The sequence below is a fragment of the Myxine glutinosa genome, chromosome 11 (assembly GCF_964187855.1).
Source record: "Myxine glutinosa chromosome 11, kmMyxGlut1.1, whole genome shotgun sequence".
Taxonomy (NCBI): domain Eukaryota; kingdom Metazoa; phylum Chordata; class Myxini; order Myxiniformes; family Myxinidae; genus Myxine; species Myxine glutinosa.
The window spans coordinates 9,601,386-9,624,402 of NC_136271.1; the positions used below are offsets into that span (position 1 = coordinate 9,601,386).

Here is a 23,017-nt window from a genome sequence, read left to right on the forward strand (position 1 = left end):
TGGAATGTCATATCTGTTAAGAAGAGTTTCTTTTTTTTCATGTTTTTGACGTCTTTGTTTTTTCTCCTATGAATGTCCATTCTCATTCTCCCTTTGCTTTATTTGCCTTTGCACCATTCTCATTCTCATTGCATGGTATCAGCCCTTGGTTCTAGAGTCTAGACAGTGTGTCCATGTAGTAATTATTTGGAGCTATTGGGAACTGTAATTATTATTTCTCCAGTATAATGGTGTTTCCTGTTTATTTGAGTCTATACTCATTGCTCCATTACATTTGCATCGATGCACGAAAACATTTCCCTCTAACCTTTGTAGACGAGTGCCAGAAAGAGCGATTCCTCATGGACATCCACACCGTGTCCACCCTGTGGCTGCTCCTCACCCATCCTCTGCTCAGCCTCGTCCCCCTGCTGAGGCTGTTACGTGGTAAGCTACTCGGTCACCCCGATTTGTAAATGGGCACTGTTGAGTACATTAGCGAGTGTCTAGAAACATCCTTAAAGGAGGGTAACCCAAACGCTCAGACCAGCTCAACGCTAATCGATCCCTTGATAACCTATAAAATAGATATGATGTGTCTTTTTGTCCGATTTATAAAGTGGGTAATTTTGCAATTACAAATCGAAATCATCATCATCTTCTTCACGATTAGACATGTGACGCCACACGCATTTACATTATAGTATTATATTTAGTGGCGTATACATTATATTTATTTATTATATTTTTATTAGTTTATTATTAGTTATTATTATAAACTGTAATATATTGACGGCGAGGTCACGTCTTTTCGAAGCTGTTCCATGCGCTCACGCTTTCGAAGCTAAGTGATCTTTCACATTTGTGTTTTTGGCGTATCTTTATCTTTCTTTCGGTGTATGTACCTATTGGGGTGACTTTAATAGGTTTCTCGGTGTTGGTTTTTCATACCTGTGTACAGAATCGTCGGTTTTTTTCGTATCGTGTATTCTGAGGCCTAGTGTAGTGCTCGTAGTAGTAGGCTACCGTGTCCTCAGACCTTGGCTTGAGGCTTTTGTTTTTTGTCTCAGCGGTTCTTCGATCGCGCTGCAACTACTGTCGGTCTCTGTTTTTCACGGTCTTTTCACCCATACTCCCTTGTTTTAAAATCTCAAAAAAAAAAAAAAAATGTTTTTTCCCTTCCCTGTTCTTATCCGCTTGTACGTTCTTATTTGTTCTTTCGTTCTTCGTTCTTTTGCTCTTTCGTTCTTCGTTATTTGTTCTTTCGTTCTTCGACCACGTTGTTCGAGATCACGTGATCAAGTTGTTAATACATGTTTCATCTGTCCCCTGAAGAACTTTATTATTATGTCATATTCTATAACACTTTTTTCTACTTCTTCTATAAAAGGATGCTTTCGACTTGCTCACCAATTCTATTCATTCAAAAAAAAAATTCCATCTCTTACAGTGCATCTTTCATTCATTCCCTAAACTCTCCAGAACTCCACCCATCCTTCAGCGTCCTCAAACGTATTTTTGACTCGAATGTCTCAAGAAACTCATTTTGCAATAAATGTTCGTTTCCCATAAATCGTACACTTTTCAAAATCCAATCTCACCCCTCCCCTCCAAATCTTCCCCATCACCCATCTCTGTCAAATCTTCCCCCTTGCCCCTCCCCCCCAAATCTTCCCAAACACCCATCCCTTTCAAATCTCCCCCCCTGCCCCTTCCCTCCTAAACTCCCCCCACACCCCTCCCCTCCGAGACTCTCCCTCACTCCTCCCCTCCTAGACTCCCCTCTCACCCCTCCTCCTCAAAGCGTCCTCCCCGCTTCTTCCCCCTTCCAACTTTCACCTTCATCTTCCTCAACCTTCTGCCTCACTCTTCCCCCTCCTCAAATAACACCTCACTGCGCCTCACCCAAACACCATCAAACCTTTTGTCCGCCCCATTCTTCCCTTTCTCCAAGCTATTCTGTAATCTCTGACACACCTGCAACAGCTCTCCCTACCTCTTCCTCCTCTTCCACATCCTGCCCTACCACTCCCCCCCCCTGTTCTGTATCCGATGCTCCCCCTTCCTCTTCCTTAACAGTATGGACCTCAAACATCCGGGGCCTTCGCTCAAACTTAACTGATCTCTCCATACAGGTTGCTTCTGACAAACCAGACGTGATCTGCTTAACAGAAACCTTCCTCCTTCATGATGTCTCTGATTCCTTGGTATCTCTCCCAGGTTACTCCCTCCTCCGGTATGATAGACCTGAGCCTCGTTCTGGAGGTGGGGTTGCTATCTTTATAAAAAAACTCTCTTCCTCACTCGCCCTGCACTGCCCTCTCTCCACCTCACCCCCAGGAATACCTTTGGCTACGGCTTCCCCTTCGCTCCCACCTTTTGTTCATATGCGTGTTGTACCGTCCACCAAACAGTGATGACTCCATCTACATCTCGCTGTCTGATAATATGGACCAACTTCTATCTACCCATCCCAACTCTCTCTTCCTCATATGTGGTGATTTCAACTGTCACCATGCCAGTTGGCTGTGGGTGGGTACCTCTCTCACCAGCCATGGCTCTTCAGCAAAGGACTTCTGTGACTCACTGGGACTGACACAATCTGTCAATTTCCCAACCCGGATCTCAGTCAACGGAGAATCTTCTCTTCTGGACTTGGTTATGACTAACTTCCCTGAAAATGTCTGCTGCTCTTCTTCTGCTCCAATCGGCTCTTCTGATCATGTGCTTGTTAAAGTGGACATCTCTCTGACCATTTTCAGAGAGCCTCCTCAGCGTCGACGAGTCTGGCATTTCACTCAGGCCAACTGGCACGGTCTTCAAGCAGCCATCAATCATCTGGACTGGTCTCCCATCTCTACTGCCTCTGACATCAACTCATCCTGGGAATTCTTCCAAAGTAAATTGCTCTCTCTCATGCACAGTTTTATCCCTTCTCGTCTTCAGTTGTCATACCCTTCCTCCCGTCCATGGTACACGGAATCTTGTGGTGAGGCTATTGCCCAGAAACAACTTGCTTTCGTCTCCTGGAAAGCAAATCCAACGGAAGGAAATCTCATTTCCTTTCACAAAGCCCGAAACAAGTGTGTGTCCACCCTCAGGAGAGCCAGGAAACAATATCTCTCCGTCCTCAGGACCGAACTCTCTTATCTGTCTCCCTCTTCCAAATCCTGGTGGCGTCTGGTAAAATCTGTTTCTGGTGTTTGTTCCCCCTCCATCCCCTCCCTCAGCTTAAATGGCCACACGGCTGACTCCGCACGTGAAAAAGCCGAATGCCTCAACTCTGTGTTTGCCTCTAAATCTTGTGTCCCAAACCCATCCCTCTCTGTACCCACCGTACCCAGTCGTACCCAGCTGCTCCTGGACTCTGTGTCCTTTCCTCCTGACAAGGTGGAAAAGTGTCTGTCAACCCTCGACTCTGATTCTGCAACTGGACCTGACGGCATCAGCCCACGGGTCCGAAAATCATGTTCTTCCGCTCTTTCACTCCCTCTCTCTGTTCTCTTCACCCTCTCTTTTGCTCAAGGTCATCTTCCATCTGCTTGGAAATCTGCCAACATCACCGCTTTGCACAAAAAAGGTGCAAAAACAGATCCCAGCAACTACAGACCAATCAGCCTTCTCCCAATTATCAGCAAGGTCATGGAATCCATCATTGCTTCAGATATGAAATCTTTCCTCTTCTCCAATGGCTTGATCTCTGATCATCAATTTGGTTTCAGACCTGGACACTCCACTCTGGACATGCTGCTTCTGCTTTCTCAACAATGGATGGAGGTCCTCAATGCCAAACAGGAAATTAGAGCAGTCTCCCTTGACATATCACGTGCCTTCGATACGGTCTGGCACCCCGCTCTGCTCACCAAACTCTCCTCTTTTGGTATCCATGGAAATCTCCACGCATGGCTGGCGGACTTCCTCTCTAGTCGTAGTCAACGTGTGGCCCTGAATGGGTTTCTCTCATCTCCTCTTCCTGTTCAGGCTGGAGTTCCCCAAGGCAGTGTTCTGGGCCCTGTGCTTTTTCTGGTCTTCATCAATGATCTCTCTGACTCTCTTGAAAATCCTCTCTATCTCTTTGCTGACGACTCTACTCTCTGTCGCTCCATTCTTCATCCCTCAGATCGGCAGTCTGCAGCCTCCTCACTCTCTGCAGACCTTGACAAAATCACAGACTGGGAAAACAAGTGGAACATGTCTTTCAATCCTGACAAATCTCACACTCTTATGATGTCTCTCCGAAAAGACCGACTGGATAACCCTCCCATCCACTTTCTGAATAATCCTCTCCAAGAAGTTCTGTCACTCAAGCTTTTGGGTCTCACTATCTGCCATGATCTTTCCTGGAAAAACCACATTTCAAATCTGGCCTCCAAAGCCAGTCGCCGACTGGGCATCCTCCGTCGTGCGAAGTCCTTCCTTGGCACACCTGAGCTCCTCACGACATACAAGGCTTTCATCTGCAGCTCAATGGAATACTGCTCTCCCCTCTGGGCTGGTGCTCCTGCCTCACACCTAGCTCGCCTTCGCGCTGTTGAAACCAAAGCATTCAGAATCATTGGAATCTCCCGCGATGAAGCTAATTCCAAGGGCCTCTCACTCACTCACCGCAGGCAGGTTGGTGGTCTTTCCGTCTTCTACCGACTCCTCTCTGGCCTTGCCCCCCCAGCTCTCTCTGGGCTCTATCCCGCAAATATTCCTGCAGGTCGCACAAGATCTGCCTGCAACCCTCTTTTGGTTAAACTGCCAAAATCAAGACTCTCTGCTCACCTTCACTCCTTCATTCCTCTTTTCTCCCGCCTCTGGAACAAACTCCCTCACTCTCTTCAATCCCACTCCACCCTCCAAGTCTTTAAAACAGCTGTTCACCACCATCTCCTATCTTCCCCCATCCAAAACCTTGATCTTTTCTACCCCCGCTAATTTCACCCCAATTCCCCTTTTTGAAATACCAACTTCTGTCCTGGAAGTCCTTGTTGTCCTTGTGCTTTATACTTCTCCCTCCCCCCCCCCCCCCTTCCCATGCCTCCTCCCCCCGGGCCCTCTCCCTTCGACACATCTCCCTGCTCTCGGATGTTGTGTTTGTGTGCTTCCCCTTTTCTCTCCATCTTGTCTTCCGCTCCCTCTTTTTGTGTATTTTGTTTGTCTGGTCGATTTGTTTGTGAAGTAAATGTTAGCTCTTTCACGAGCCTCGATTCAGTGTACAAAAAAAAAAAAAAATTAGTTTATTAGTTAACTTAGTTATTTGTATTATATTTATTACATTATATTTAGCCTGGTGTTGGCTTAGCGGTTAGGGTGCCGGCTTGGGATCCTCGGATCCTGGGTTTGAATCCTGGTCGATTGCTGAATTAACGCCAGGGGGTTGACTCAGCCTGTCATCCTTCCGAGGTCGGCAAATTGAGTACCAGCTTTGCTGGGATGAATGATCACGGTGTGTACCCCGGTTTAGAATAGGTACACCGTATCCCTGCGCATTGTAAGAGCGTGACCAAGGGTTGGCGTCAGGAAGGGCATTCGGCCATAAAAACATTGCCTCAAACAGGGAACCAGGATTGTCATGGGGCCCGCAAGGCTAACCCCTGCTCTAGCGGGGAAAAAATGGCCTTAAAACGATCATTCATTGATTCGTTCACACGCATTTACATTATAGAGAGAATGGGGGTCCTCCCCCAATCGTGAACCCCTTTTTTAACCGCCTTAAAACCAACACCCTGAGTACAACCGCCAGTTTTTAACTCATTTTGTCCAGCGGTTCTAGATTGCAGAGAGTTTAAAGAAACAAACAAATTTCATTTCGTCCACTTCTATGGTTTTCTAAGATTATGGCTTTTATTACTGGAAACCACTTTTGATTTGATGTACCGTGCTCTTAACAGAGCATTGGTGCTGCCGAAGCAGTTTGTTGGCAAGGGTTATACTGGGTGGTTTGCCATTGCTTTCCCAGCATTGTTTGTCCATGCTCAGATATCCGTTAAAAAGCTGCAGCACATACCATTTTCAAGTCTTTGGTATAACACACACACACCCCATCCAAAACCTTGATCTTTTCTACCCCCGCTAATTTCGCCCCAATTCCACTTTTTTGAAATACCAACTTCTGTCCTGGAAGTCCTTGGTGTCCTTGTGTTTTATACTTCTCCCACCCTCCCCCCCCCCCCCCCCTTCCCACGCCTCCTCCCCCCAAGCCCTCTCCCTCCCACACATCTCCCTGCTCTCAAATGTTGTGTGCTCTCAAGTGTTTGTGTGCTTCCCCTTCTCTTCCCATCTTGTCTTCCGCTCCCTCTTTTTATATATTTTGTTTGTCTGGTTGATTTGTTTGTGAAGTAAATGTCAGCTCTTTCACAAGCCTCGATTCAGTATACAAAAAAAAAAGAAAAAAAACACGGTCATGGTTTGAACCACCGACTTTCCAGACCCAGAGCGGATGTTCGAACTATTATGCTACTGAGTCTGGTACCCACTATTGGTGCTATATAATACACATTTACTTATAGTAATTGCATGCTCCCTCAATCCTCAACCCCCATCACTATATCCACACATCAACCAGCCTTTGTTTAATAGAGTGAGACAGAAAATGTTAATTTTTTAGAGAACAGTAAAATATTTATTTGGATTCAATTTCATCATCACGATGTTCGGATTACACACACATTCCTTGCACTTATACCGGAATTGATATAGTAATCTTTTCTGGCTCATTTGTCTGATGTATCTCAATCTATCTAGCCTGGCCCTGACTGGACGCACTTTACTCTTACGTGGTGTCATGTGTATTTATTGATATAATTATATTTTTAATAACTCCCTGTAACTTGACATTCAGAAAGTTTTATTCCACTGTTATAATGGTTAAATCAAGTTTAACAAGCGTTACGCCGAGGTCCCCCGTCGGGAAAGTGATGAGTTGACAAAGTGGAAGACGCAGAAAACATGCTATGATATGATATTTCGCTCACAAGGTTCGGACATACATGGCGGCGGCCATCTTGGATTTTGACGTGGCGACCCAATTTTCTATAGCGTTCTTGCTTATGCCTGGATACACCCACACACCAGATTAGAAGTTGGTACTTCGCTTATTTTTCAAGATATTCCGCTCACAAGGTTCAGACATACATGGCGGCGGCCATCTTGGATTTTGACGTGGGCTGCACCCACACACCAAATTCGAATGCGGTCCTTCGCTTACGCACGCACGCCTGCGCGCACGGACGGACGGACGGACACACGGACGGAGGGGAAAACCATAGTCCCCCTTTCGCTCCGCCGTGCGACGGGGGACAATAATCTACCACGGACCAATGGCCCACTAAATATTTGAACATGCCTTTGCCCATGTGCTTCATTTTCACCCCTGTCGGATGTAGAATACCCCAAAAGCTCATTTGCATATTTTGAATAAATAAACTTAACCACAAAACTGCGTAAGACCATAATGAGAGAACTATGTGATCCTGTGATGGTGTTTACATTACAAAACATAACTCGGAGACGAGACCGACCCACTCCCAGAACATGTTGTATGACTCGTTTTAGACTATTCTGCATGGGCATTATTATCTTTAACTGATGTAGGCCTCCTCATTTAGCATACTGCTGATAAAATATTCTCAATCCAACACGAATAATATTCATTGTAAGAATGTGCGTTAGTTTGGGCAGAGCTCAGAGCTGATCATCAAATTGTGAATCGTAATCAACCCATCGTTTTCACGTATTGGTTCATGTATTTGCAAGTTCGCTGCATCTTCCCGAAGACCACGTGCGATTGCAGTGCATTTGAGAATTATAAATATAGTATCTTTACGCTTGGCGATGTTTCATCGTATGAAGTGCATTTCAAAAACATTGTCGCTCCGATCATGGCGATCATACATTTGGGGTCAAATTCATGTTTATTATGTGATTTTTCAGGGTGCCCGACAGGGCATCCGAATCACAAACGCTTATAATGATTGATTAGGTGTCCCGGGCACCCGTTAATGTCGAGCCCTGGTCTACGTATGATCTGTGCAACAACCAAGTCGATCATTGTTTGCAGCGTATTGTGATGTGCAATACTGTGGGATTCATTTTATTCCCACAACTTGAGAAAGAACAGTTTGTAGTGTCCACTCCACCTTTTTCGTGTAGCCACCCAACGGGTGCTTTTCGACCAAAGAATCCACCTCTCCACCTTTTTCACGATGTTTTTTTTTTTTTTTTTTTGGGGATACAGAATCGAGGCTCGTGAAAGAGCTAACATTTATTTCACAAACAAATCAAACAAAATATATAAAAAGAGGGAGTGGAAGACAAGATGGGGAGAGAAGGGGAAGCACACAAACACAACATTTGAGAGCAGGGAGATGTGTGGGAGGGAGAGGGCTTGGGGTGAGGAGGCGTAGGAAGGGGGGGTAGGGGGGGGGGTGGGAGAAGTATGAAACACAAGGACACCAAGGACTTCCAGGACAGAAATTGGTATTTCAAAAAAGTGGATTTGGGGTGAAATTAGCGGCGGTAGAAAAGATCAAGGTTTTGGATGGGGGAAGATAAGAGATGGTGGTGAACAGCTGTTTTAAAGACCTGGAGGGAGGCGTGGGATTGAAGAGAGTGAGGGAGTTTGTTCCAGAGGCGGGAGAAAAGAGGAATGAAGTAGTGAAGGTGAGCAGAGAGTCTTGATTTTGGCAGTTTAACCATAAAAGGGTTGCAGGCAGATCTTGTGCGACCTATAGGAATATTTGGGGGACAGAGCCCAGAGAGAGCTGGGGGGGAAAGGCCAGAGAGGAGTCGGTAGAAGACGGAAAGACCACCAACCTGCCTGCGGTGAGTGAGTGAGAGGCCCTTGGAGTTAGCTATTTTCACAGAATGTTTTTTTTCTAATGCTGAACGTTCATGGCTTTTTCTGTTCGTCTTGCACACGTTTTGATACTAAAAAAAATAAAAAAAATATTGGATGCAGTGTGCAATTTTTCAGGGCTACGTACCATTATCCTGGAACTTTCCCATTTACTTTCCACAGTGCACATCAACATTTGCATACATTAATATGTAATATTCATGTACGCATCCCCCGCCCCCCGGACTTTGAGAAGGTCAAAAATAATCCCGCCTGATTAGGGTTAAATCCTTTCAAATGATTGACACATTCAGGCCACAGCATCCTAGACACACCATTTATGCACACCTGAGTAACCTCAGCACAGGAACCACCGATGTTATCGATGTATTTGAGGATGTTGTAGTCGTGCCGAAATCGCCGAATCGTAGGCTTGCCTTCCCCATCGGTGCCTCTGATGACCTGGTCGAAAGTACGGTGTTTGCATCAACACCCCTTAACACCTCCAATTTAGTAACCAAACTAATGGTTTTCCTGGGTTTAATAAAGTTCGGCACTCCACTCTCACCCGCTGTGAGTTTGACTCATGATGCTGTTAGACTCACACTTATGTTAGACTTATGTTAGTTAGACTCGCACTCACTCATGATACAATCACGACGAGTTCAAAGAAACACTTGCACCGAAACAATATGAACAGCAACCAATGGCTGCCACAGTGTGTTTATACTGTACGTTCCCTGGGTGGACGCTTACACCAGTGTTTACGGTACGGGATAGCTTTATTAAAACCAGGAAAGCCATAAGTTTGGCTCCTAAATCAGACATGTTCATGCATTTTGATGCAGGCAAGCGGGTGGTAGTCGTCTGCTGTACGTGGCATTATAACGGAACATTAAGTGACTTTAAACGAGTGTGTTTCCATTGGATATGTAGGGAGGGAGAAGGAGAGTTGAGTTCCTGTATATTTGATTTCAGATGCAGTGGCAAGTCTACGGAACATTTTCCTTCATTCTAATGATTGTGCCATATATATGTTAAATAGAGCATCGATCAACTGACACAAAGTTATTGGTATCTTTGGGTTTTGCTATGGAGAGATCCATGAGTGAACCAAAAATGATGTGCCCAACAAGGAAAAACGCTCCCAATTGGTTGGGGGTTTTTTTTTTTTTGTATATAAGATCGAGGCTCGTGAAATAGCGAACATTAATCACCCAGAAAGACAAACCGACACATAAAACAAATAACATCGGGAGCGGTAGACAAGATGGGGAGAGAGGGGGATCTGTGGTTCACATCCTGTTTTCGTTCATCTGTGGTTCACAGGGAGCTGCAGGGTCAAGCTGCACCATTCCATCCGGCGCAGTACCACCCAACGGGCGCTGTGGCTCCAGCTGGCCTGACCCAGCACCTGCACCTTCCTCCACAACGCCTGCACCCGTTCTCTGTCGAAGCAATCTCACTGCCAATGGTAGGTGGAGAGCACGTAGTGTGGGTGGAATGAATGGTGAATGGTAAAGTAGTTGCAGTGAAGTAATGATTATTATATATTATTTTTGTGGTGAGGGTACATTAATTCATTATTTTACCCAATAAGCAGAGGTCATGCTTTTTTGACCCCTCCTCCCCCTTCCATGGCCACACCCCACCCATACAAGGTTTGCATTGGTTCTTATGATCCACAATTTAAAATCAGTCGGAGCAGTCTCTAGAATTGTTGATTCATCAGCCAAACAGAATTTGTTTCAAAGCAGCAATATAGTATTATGGCAAGTTGGTTAAGAATTTTCTTTTTCTTTTTTTCTATTGGAGATTTTTTTAATTTGAAAACTCCCTAAAACAGTAGATTGAGCAAAATATTTTATAGATTATGTGATGTTCATCTCAAAACTTCTCATCCATCACCCTTTGTAACTTGTTAAATAAATGTGTAACTAACTTGTAACTTGCATCATCGCAACATTGTATGTATGTCTTCTCATTAGTTACTGACATTTCTGGTAAATATCAAGTTTCTCACACTTTTTGTTTCGGCAATTAAAATATTAGCGTCTATGAGGAAAGGACATGGCTGTGCCACAAAGGTCCAATAAAGAAGACCTGTACTCTTGTTAAATCAGTGCTGAATCGGAAGTCAAAATCCACCAAGGTGGTGCTTATCGCTCCCATTAAGAATGGGATACCTTAATGGTGGTTCACCACTGATAGTATGGAGTCGCATAATGACTGGTATATAACCGAAAGGTTTTCAGATTCATTCATTCATATGCAGGACTCGCTGCGTTGCCCTGATGAAACCCCAACAGGGCGAAACCAGGTCGGTAACTGTGAGTTTCTGCAGGCACTTACGATTGTATCTGAAATAAGTGAAAGCCTCTCCTCAGTGAAAGACACATGAAAGCCTGCTTGGAGTTTGCAAAAAACCACCTCAAGGACTCTCAGACTGTGAGAAACAAGATTCTGTGGTCTGATGAAACCAAGATTGAACTGTTTGGCTTCCGTCCGGCCACTGTGCCATAAAGCCCAGATCGGTGGAGTGTTGCAGTGATGGTTGTCCTTCTGGAAGTTTCTCCCATCTCCACACAGGATCTCTGGAGCTCAGCCAGAGTGACCATCGGGTTCTTGGTCACCTTTCTTACCAAGGCCCTTCTCCCCCGATTGCTCAGTTTGGCCGGGTGGCCAGCTCGAGGAAGAGTCCTGGTTGTTCCAAACTTCTTCCATCTAAGAATTATGGAGGCCGCTGTGCTCTTGGGAACCTTCAATGCAGCAGAGATTTTTTGTAGGCTTCCCCAGATCTGTGCCTCGACACAATCCTGTCGCTGAGCTCTGCAGGCAGTTCCTTCGACCTCATGGCTTGGTTTTTGCTCTGATATGCATTGTCAGCTGTGAGACCTTATATAGACAGGTGTGCGCCTTTCCAAATCATGTCCAATCAATTGAATTTACCACAGGTGGACTCCAATCAGGGGTAGAAAAATCTCAAAGATGATCAAGAGAAATGGGAGGCACCTGAGGTAAATTTCAAGTGTCATAGCAAAGGGTATGAATACTTATGTCAATGTGATATTTCAGTTTTTTCTTTTTAATAAATTTGCAAAACTTTCTAAAATCCTGTTTTCTCTTTGTCATTATGGGGTATTGAGTGCAGATTGATGAGGGAAAAAATGAATTTAAACGATTTCAGCATAAGGCTGCAACAAAACAAAATGTGAAAAAAATGAAGGGGTCTGAATACTTTCTGAATGCACTGTACTTGTCTGTTCAATTATATATGTTGATGACTATGTCTGAACTTGTGTAAAGTTGTGTGTACACATGTTTGGCAAATAAAAAAGTTATCTATGTCGCCGAACTGTGGTTTTTGAATGGATGTTTGGACGGTGTATGTATGTATGTATGTATGTATGTATGTATGTATGTATGTATGTATGTATGTATGTTTGTATGTTTATATGTATGTTCGTATTCGTAAATCAGTGAGCGGACCATCGAAGGGCTGCACATTGGCTGTGCAGTTGGCCTCATGTTTCTGGCCAGGTCGGACCAAGCCATCTGCGGAAGCGGTATGCAGTTTTCACAATCGATATGCCTTCCATTTCAGCTTTTCCTTCAGTGTAAAGCAAGGATTATCAAATGCAGTACATATCGAAAGGTTGCAGCTGATAGCCATTATGGGCCTTGAGAAGGTCATAACATGTATGGGCCTCAGGCTTTTGGCCATCAGGCCTCGAACAGATTATTTCTTTGAAGCGATCGTGTTGTTGTTTTTGTTGTTGTTGTTTCAGTACTTATAAAGAACCACAATATTGCTGGAAAAGATTAACAGAGTTGTTTGGCATGCTGAAGTATAGACAGTAAATTTCATTAATTATGTGGTTCCCAATTGGCGGTCCACGGTCATTTGTTGTGACCTTTGCTGGTCCGTGGTGAGAAAAAGGTTAAGAACCAATGCTGTCGACCACATGACAGCTCAGACTCTCTATATCTTGTGGAAGAAAGATTCATGCTCCACCCAACCAATTATTCCCGAGTTGCTCCACCCACAATCAATATTAACCATGAACTGTCTAGATCTGATTCATAAAACGCCAGAAAAGTTAAGCAGCATTGAACAGCAACCTGGCAGTTCTATGCTGACAGATTTCCTGCTAGCTTCTTCCAATCTGTTGCACTTCTGTCATCAATCATTATACCCTCAAAGTTTTGAATCATTTTCCTCTTCCTGAAATCTAATAGCCTTTAACTCTACTATCCTGAACTGTAACTCTTAACAAAATCCTTGCACACACGATGTTGTGGTCACTTGATCCTAAATGCTCTCCTGCCTCCACCTCCTCCACTATATTGGGATTGTTACTTAAAAGGAAGTCGAGCACTGCACTCACCCTCGTGGGCCTATCTACAAATTAGGTTAAAAAGCTATCCTGGACAAGGAAATCCTCATCTGCTCTGCCCTTTTCCTGTTTATGGACCCAATGTGTCCCTGGCAAGTTCGAATCAAGGGCAGATCCAGTGATTTCAAGATGGAGGGGATGCACCAAGCCATAGCGTGGAAAAGGGGGAGGGTGAACGGGTGAAGAGGGGTCTGGGGGTGTTCCCCCAGACATTTAAAAAAAAATTGATCGTCAGAAATGGCATTTTGGGCGTTATTGGAAGTTTCTGCAGTTCTTGCGTTCTTCATTGGTCCAACAGTTCAGCGGAACGTTCTTATTCAAAATAATCTGGACACGAGGGCCGTTCCAGGATATTCATAGCTTATAACTTATTATCGAAAATCCGAAGGGGGGGGGGTGTGCACCCCCTGCACCTCCCCCTGGATTCGCCAGTGAAAATCCCCTGTAATCAACACTTCCCTTACCACATGCCCTTCTGAATTCTTTATGTACTCCTTCCTTCACTCCAGGAGGTCTACAAAGACACCAATGAGTATCTTACTATTGCAATCTCTAATCTCAATCCACATAGAATCCTCAACAGTCAACGTTAATTCCTTCCCTAATATCAACCCTTACTCTCAATACAAGTATATATTTTTCCCTTTTTACACAATATGCTTCACCATCTCCTCTATTCTCTTTCCCATCACAACCATACATGTTGTAGCCTTCTTTATTCCAAGTGTGTGTTTTCATTCTGGCTTTTTCATGCTTCATATGTTCTTCTCTCTCTCTTTCTGATTCCTTTGTTTCTCGACAGCGTGTCACTCTAGTTCCTGAAATGGGAGGATATCCCCACGTACACTTTGTGGGCACACGGAGCTTCATGCTGACTGTACGTCGGCCTGCCTTTGAGGTAAGCTTTAAATATGTGGGTTATTTGTTAATTAATTAATTCATTTATTCAAAGTGCTTTGGTCACTCTTTCTTTGTGTTATTATCAGATAACTAAAATGAATGAATGCAGGAGGGAGGAAGAAATAACAGTGGAAATTAGTATTTGCTCCTTGTGAGTGTAATAAAAACAATTGAGCAATGCGACTGCGTCACCAATATGCCTCCGTGTATTCCGTGTCCCTGAAAACGAGTAGATGCCCTTATCTTTGGGTTTAAAAATAAACAAGTTTGATTTAAATCCCTTCAGTTCTCAAATATCACATTTTTACCAGACATGGTTTGACATCGATCGGTGAAGCGGTTTGGGAGGAAATTTTTTTTTTTATGTTTAAATATATATATATATATCGGCTTTCAAGCTAATGGCTACCAGGCCATATGACATATGACATCAAAAATGTACACTTTGCATATAGTCCGTGGGCTGAGTAGGGTTTACATGCACCCCCCCCCCACAACTTAACTTCCCGGGTATGTCAATGTACCCCCCACCCTAGGGGTTAGGAAAAACATGTTAACAGAAAAAAAACTCATTCCCAAGGTACCTCCCACGCATATTTTGATGTTACCCCCCCTGTGTCAGTGATTTCCGAAAATTAGGGGTAGGCGAAATTCAAATGGCCATAACTTTTTACCTCGTCATCCTATGGTTGCATATGACCCCTCAAAATGTTTGTCCTGGGACACTCTTTACAATGATATGTGTTATATGCAAATGAGGTCACCAGAGGTCAAACTATGAGGGAATGAGTTTTTTTTTCTGTTAACATGGTTTTTCCTAACCCCTAGGGTGGGGGGTACATAGACATACCCGGGAAGTTAAGTTGTGGGGGGGGAGGGGGGTGCATGTAAACCCTACTCAGCGCACAGACTAATATGTATGGGCAGGGGATCACGTTTGTGAAGTTTTGTATTGATCAGATAAGGTTTGTTTTTCTATCCAAGAAGGTGACCTACAATGTCATCATTTTCAAACTACTTGCAGCAATGCCGTTAGATGACATTTGTAAAGTTTCGCTTCAATAGGGTAAGTGGTTTCTGAGATATAATTATTTAATATTTTCCTTCAATCCAATATGGCTGCCACACCATGTGACCAATGACGTTTCTGTGATCAACTTTTAATCGCCATGCCTCGTCGATAACACACGTAAAGTTTCAAGTCGATTGCCTCGGAGGATTGGGAGAACATGGTTTTAAGGTTTTTTTTTTAAAGGTCTTAGGTTAAATCCAATATGGCTGCCAAACCCTGTGACCGATGATGTCTTAAATTTAATATTTCAATACAAATGGGTCATAGATCATGTGCATGCAATTTCAGATTTTTAGGATAAGGCATTTCATTAAAGCATTTATGGCTGGTATACCACTTCACAGATGATGTCATCATTATCATGCTTTTGTTTCCCATTGGGAGTACTTGACAATGTGGCAAGTTTCAAATTTTTCCATTTTTCCATTTCAGAGGTTTCCGAGAATTTTTTTTTAAATTATTTGCTTTTAATCCAAGATGGCTGCCATACCATGTGACCCATGATGTCACAATTATCATTAAAAAAAATTCTACATAGGTGTCGCTCCTACCCTGAAAGGTTCATCTCAGTCAGACGTGGTTGCTGAGAACAACAAGGCTTAGTTGGTATGGAGGGACGGACAGACGGACGGACGGACGGACGGACAGACGGGCAACCCAAAAACATAATGCCTCCGGCTACCTTCGGGGGCGGAGGCACTACAAAATTTTAATGAGAAGCAAGTACAACAATCTGATTATTAATATTCAAAGGGGTAGCTTACATACTAGTACTAGTATATAAGTATACCTATAAAATACCTAGCTTATATACTCGGAGCTGCTTCCCCCTTTCCCTCCCGAGCCCCCATACGTTATACATTGTATCGTCTCCAATCCATAATGGGAGTATGTTATTTTTTAAATTTTATCTGAGGTTGTATTATCGATCAACTCCCTGACGTTCCGCTTGGTTTGCTCCTACCTACGAGCTGCTGTTTTTGTATCACTAGCACGTACATTTTGTTTTCCAAACTGGTAACAAGGCACAGCTTTTGTGTTTTTAATTCTTTATTTTTCTCTCTGTTCCTTGCAGGACATTTCACAGCTTGAAGAGAGACATTTAACACAGGGGGCTTCCCAGAACACTATAGAGAGACTTACATTTCCGCACAAATACAAAAAGGTATTTATCGCATGAAGTGCAAGTGAAAGTGGCAAAGGATAAGTTGTGAAACTGTACTGTACTGTAAATAAAGTACTGTAAATGGCTATTTTTTGTATGCAAAGTCTAGGCTCCTGGAGGAGCGAGAACACAGAACGAAGCAGGCCATAATATAATTTTAGAAAAATGGAGACGAGGAGTGGATGGACAAAGATAGAGGGAAAGTTTGAGGGATAAAGAGCCATGGGGAAGATTGCGAGGAAACAAGGGGGTGAACAAGATGAATACAGTGTGAAACTCAATCACAAGTGATGGAGGGGAAATGGAATGGACCAAAAAAAAATAAACAAATATAATTGATGAAGGATTGGGGGAGGAGAGGGAGACCTGGTAACATGGAAACCCAGAGAGATGGGTTTGGGGTGGGTTAATGGGATAGAAAAGATCATAGTTGTGGATTTTCTCATTGAAGTTTTTTTTTAAAAGTATTATTATTTCATGCAAACCCTTGTCGCAAAAGTGCGGGTCAATTTGAGAAAAAGTGAAAAAAACCCAAAATCCCGACCAAATATGACCTTGAAAGCGTATCTAAACAATACAGGAAATCTTCTATTTATGTTAGCGCTAGAACGTTGCCGATGAATTAGGGAACATAATTCAATTGAAAATGCATTCATTCATTACAACGTTGTTTTTGAAAATAGAACTAGAACGACACTCTTCGACGTCACGATGTCGAGCGATATGCCTCCGCCCACAATATTACATGATTGCAGTACGTGTACCAAGTTTGATTTAAATCCATTCAGCTGTTCTCAAGTTATCACATTTTTACCTGACATGACCTCTGACCTCTGACCTTTGCCCTTGGGATATCAAAATCTAATCATTTAATCTGTACATTATTACACATACCAGTACCAAGTTTGAATTAGATCACTTTAGCCGTTCTCAAGTTGTATACCAATTGCAGACTTTGACCTTTGACCTTGGCCCTAAATTCTAATCGGTTAATCTTTACATCATTATACATACCTGGACCAAGTTTGAATTGGATCACTTCAGCCATTGTAGACCGTCGGCAAGTTGTAGACCAATTGCAGACTTTGACCTTTGACCTCTTGGCCCCAAATTCTAATCAGTTAATCTTTACATTATACATACCTGGACCAAATTTGAATTGGATCACTTCAGCCGTTCTCAAGTTATCGCAGTAACGAAAACCTATCACGGATGGACGGATGGACAGCCGGACGGACAGCCGGACGGACAACCTGAAAGCATAATGCTTCCGGCGACTTCGTCAATGGAGGCATAAAAAATGAAAAAAATTAATTTAAACAACGGGTGTGCAAACTACTTAGGGTAGCTGAAGTAAGAGAATGTGCTCACAGTGTGACCCTGTTAAGTTGTGCTGGAATAACAAAAGGCAGAGATGAGTGATGGATAATATGGAGCGATTATTAAGTGTTTGGATCAAGGTCAACAGAATGTGCATAACGTGCTTTTGATGATGATTGTGCAGGAAAAAAGGAAACTCAGTATTTCAGGAAGCCTGGTGTTGGCTTTACGGTTATGGTGGCTGGCTTGAGATGTTAGAGTCCTCAGTCCGAGCCCCTGTCGTGAAGGTAAAATAACACCAGATGAGTTGACCCCAGCCTGTCATCCTTCTGAAGTCAGCAAAATGAGTAGCAGCTTACTGGTACAGGGGCCAGTAAGCTGCTACATCAGCGGCACAGCCGTGCTTCTAGCAATAATGCAAACCAGAAGCCACAGTCTGCATACGGACACCACCACCAGTATTTGAGAATTTAAAGGAAGACTATGGTGAGGGTTCAACTATGGAAACCTTTTCAGAAAGGCATGCTTGGTTTCAATGTTCTATATCGTTGCAGCCTCTTATATTATATTTTCTGCACATTTTGACCAAACGATGTCCCCAGGAATGTATTTAATTTTTTATCAAGACAATGGAAAAATTTGCTTTGATTTGCATTGTTTCACCTAACAGCGTGTTTTCCAGGAACGCAACCCCAACGTAAATAGAAGAATTACGATTATAAGGGTAAAAACCGTTTTGCAGAGCTGGACTTGGTTGACAGAATGCCAATGAATTGTGTCGAGGTTAAAGACTTTGTAAAAGACGAGGCCAAAAACCACCCTAATAGCAAGCAGAAAAAAGAAGGTGAAATGGCTGTCAGAAGAGGCAATAAATACTGCAGACCAGAAGAAGAGATGAAAACCAAAGTCTCAAGAGAGGACAATAAGCGACAAAATGCCGACTTCCAACGACGAGCAAGGAAAGGCAAAGATACATTTTCAAAGAGGCATGGAGATAGAAAGTGACAACAGGGCGGGAAAAAGAAGAGATCGTTAAAAAAAAAAAATCAGAGAGATCTCACATGAAGGTTTCCGTCTCGGATTGGGGTCCTTCATAGTAGAACAGGAAAATATCTGATGGAGGAAACAGGTGAAAGAGAGATGGAAGGACTAAAGCGAAACTACAAACGAGATAGCAACATGATGTCGACCTTTGAAGAGAGAGAATATGAGCAAGAACCAATAGTGGTAGAATGTCAGGTACATAGTGCCTTGAAAGAGCTGCCGATGAAATTCCAAAAGACCTCTTTAACATGTTGACTGCCAACTCTTATAGTATACACCACTCCCATTTGTCAAGCCAATGCATGTGCATATACCTTATTTTAAATTTTTACCCTTCTATGAGCAAATTTAAGTTGATTTCTTAGCCATTGCTGGGGAAACCCCACGTAATGAGAATTCGTAGCAGGCAGTGGGACAAAATTTTCAAATCCGTATGCTAGGTACGAGCTATCTGGTGGGACTGTTTTTACCACTGAATCGACTTTGGTATTATATTATTGCTGAAGGTAGATCGTGTGCTGAGTAACACGTTTTTAATTATTTTATTATTATTATTATTTTTTTGGTACTTGCCATTACCCTTCAAAATTACATGTATGAATGCAGATAAAGTGGTGAAACTTATCATGAGAATGATAGTGATGATAATGATTATTACATCGACTTATGTTCACCAAACTGCCAGTAGATCTCGTTTGTTGCGTTATCTATCACGGCAGCATATTCTGTTTACAATATAATAGCGTAGTCTTTTCTACGAGAATACTCCTCGTGACAGAATCTCGTACACCCAGCACTACGAGTGTACTCATGGTCAACATGTCAACATGTTAAGGTAGTTGGGGAGGAGGCAATGAAAATGATAACAGCTCATGAATTGATGTGGATTATGCTGAGAAATGGGGATGTCGGGCACCTGATATGTCTGATTTTTATTATTTTGTATGCAGCCTGTAGCTGCTGGTTGCATCATTGCTTTGAGCACGACTGTGCCGCTGATGCAGTGCCCCCTGTTTCCAGTAAGCTGGTACTCATTTTGCCAACCTCTGTGGTAGTAGAATTTAATGTCGTCAACTTTTGCGGTTTAATATTAAGCATTTATTACCAGAGAGATATAGATTGACTTCAATACGAGCAAAGATAAAAGGATACTCAAAATCGATAAACAATTGCAGGGCAAGGAAGTTAGCCAGGATATATCTCTACCCGTTCCTTTGTAAAAAGTTCCTTAAATATATTTCCACTGAGAAGCGGTACACCAGGGAGTGTAGGGATGGGAGGGTGGAGAAGCCTTGAGATAGTGTGTTTTGTCTGATCTGCCTTGTCTCACCGCAGCCGAGGAATGCTGTTATGGGTAGAGAAAGATATATTGGCACAGGGAGGCTTTGAAGTGAGTGAACCAGTGTAAACCTATGCATCTTTATTTACTTTTCTTAGTCCAGGATGAAAAGGAATCGTCTCAGCTCATGTCCTCGCTTCGTCTCCTGTCTCCATACGACTAGCGCTATGTATTTAATTATGAAACTGTAACTGTTGACGTGAATAGATTTTTTTTTTTTTTTAATTCAAGTTTACATGGAGAATATATGGAAGATACGTGCCCAGCAATGTATGTGCATAATGATGATGGTCTTGATGATTATAAGATTATATAGAATTATATATCATCATGACATTCACTTTAAAACAAGACCGAAAGTCGAACATCGGCGTAGCCGGGCTTGTTTGATACTTTAGTTGAAGAGGATAGTATGACCTGGGTGGGGATACCAGTTAGCAAATAATGTAGGTATTAAATTCTTTTTGCATTGAGACACTGGTTTATTCTATGTTTGGAGTCAACAATGAACCAGCCATACACCGCTTCAATCGAGAAACTTTGCAATAACGACAAAGGGATTGCAGTGTTACGATTATATTTACTATATTATTAGTATTAACCCTATTATTATTATTACAAAAATAATACTGCTGTATAATAATAATAATAATACTATAATAATCGGTTTATTCCAAAAAGACTTTTGCAGCCATAGGCTGAATTACAGTCAATTTACAAATACTGCATTTTAATTACAATAATAAGTTACAATAATAATATAAGATGCAGCAAGATGCAAGTTATAAAATGCATAAACCAATATAAAGTTATTTCAACACAAAAAGGCCAAAAGGAAGATATGAAAGGCAATATAAAGTATTGCAATTTAAAATATCAAAATAATGAAGTAGATCAGAACAATCAATTGTGGTAGTGTAGACCCAGAGTGGTGCATAACAAAGGCACCTTGAAGTGTAGCAAGAAAAAAAGAAAAAGTTTAATCAGACCGAAGAAGCCATGGAGGCTGCGACATTGACCGTCTCCCCGACCTCCATCCCACAACTACGGCGATATCCACAGCGTTTGCGCAGAAAAACACGGAGAAGTCCCATGCACACGCACACTTTGTTTGTTCAAAGTCTTATGATTATGTTAGTATGATTCTACATGCTGCCCTGTCTTCGAGCAACCATTGAAATTGGTTTAAAATACCTTTAGTCAGTTCAGTATACTGCTAATTCTACCAGGTGAGCGTCAAGGGTATTGCCCCTATGTTGTTATTTCTATTCTTTTTAACCAATCATGTGTGTAAAATGGCCTGCAACTTCAACGAGGAAGTTTCGATGGTGGTGGAACATTGCGCAAGGCCGGCAATAATGGCGCCCAGGGTTAACCTGTGTTGTAAGTCCGCATTCACCGTATTGCGAATTAATGGTCGGTACGTATACGTATACAGGTGCGGGACCAGCCACGTGATCGAGTCACGTCCGCCCAGCACCGTCATTCATTCACTGCGAACAATAACAAGGCTCGTCATGTAAAGGTCCTTTTCACCGTCGGTTTGGGAGATTAACGGTTTAACGAAATTCCAATTGTACGGTCAGGCAGGCTCGGGCCATCGAGCGATATTCAGGTGTTGCAGGTAGCTATCAATAAATTGTTTGTTTAAGCGCATACAGGTAAATCACCGATTCGTAGGCGAAATAAATGGCAATGTAGTTTGTCGGTAAAACCCATATTACGCGTCACGTGACATCAAGGAGGCTTGTCTGCAGCATCACATCGGAACAACACGAGGAAGGGGGAAAGAGCGACAGATGCCATCAACTGGATCCCCGCGCATAGCAACCTCAAACTTCCGCCGTGTATTCATGATACATTACATGTATAGTATTCAATAAAGGGTCATTACTGTACAGTATTGGTTTGTGTTTATTATACCCATGAATTACTGGATATTATATATCTCAGGTTGAAAATAAAATGATCAGGAACGCATTTTCATATACGTAATGGTTTATAATGACCCCGTTCCGCTTAGCGCTCCATGCTTCGGAACGTATCCTGAGCGCTAAACGGGGTATTTATCTCCATCAGTAGATCATCACGAGTATCGTGTAAATGAGTTATCTTTCTGGGAACATTTTTTTTTTGTTCATTGAGTTTATTGTAGTGACCAATTTGGTACCCATGAAAAATTGTCCTGAGGGGGGGGAGGTGGTGCATGGTGGGCTTCTTTCACTGGCTGCCGGCCTAACGCATCATGTGTGCAGAAAACGAAAGTTCGGGGAACTCGACCATGGTGGGTTGCTTGATGGTATGCTGGATGGAAGCAGAAGAAGAGGCTGACCTTGTGTGTGCCGAATGCATGGGGTAGAGGATGCAACCAGGCTTTCCCTGGCAGAGCTTCGGGAAGCAGGGTAGGGATGGGGATGTTCGACGATTTTTCACCATAAAAAAAGTTTCTCCAGAGTTCCACACACATGCACGTGATGATCAACATTTTATTTTCAGGGAATATTTTCAACTAAGTGGGACGGTCAGCTTTCACATTGACTTATTTTGCGCAACAATCGAGATCGACATTCACAGCGACACTCGTCCGAATCATCTGTGAGTCACATGACCAGAGAAGTGGCTGTGCTCGTATTCTGGGTCCAGACGGTATCCTTTGTACATGAAATTTGGGCCTGTTCTATTCTGGTTTTTAAAAATACTTTACGTTAGTACGCTGTGGGAATCAGGTCTGTGGAGAATCGCAAACAAAATCACACAATAGTGAACATTTTCTTTATAATTTGACATAATGTTGACCTTTTTCAGTAAATTACTACATTCCGGTTTTCCCCATTTCGAGTGACAGGTTCCGTGAATTCCACCTGTTTACCATGATCATGGAAAATCAAACCTCTAATTATGTGTAAGAGCAAAAGCTTTGGATTCTTTGTTTGCACGTGTCGGTGGTTGTTGGCATCTCAGGATATTTATTATTATGATT

General features: G+C 42.8%; 1 protein-coding gene across 1 annotated transcript in view; it reads left to right on the forward strand.

The window, feature by feature from the left end:
• The window catches only part of LOC137436393 (uncharacterized), a 79,572-nt gene that overhangs the window by 52,244 nt on the left and 4,311 nt on the right, over positions 1–23,017 (forward strand). Inside the window, exons 6-9 of the mRNA XM_068130139.2 lie at positions 316–426; positions 10,130–10,274; positions 14,000–14,095; positions 16,245–16,334. Of these exons, the coding sequence (XP_067986240.1) occupies positions 316–426; positions 10,130–10,274; positions 14,000–14,095; positions 16,245–16,334 (442 nt within the window). The remainder of the gene's footprint in view (positions 1–315; positions 427–10,129; positions 10,275–13,999; positions 14,096–16,244; positions 16,335–23,017) is intronic.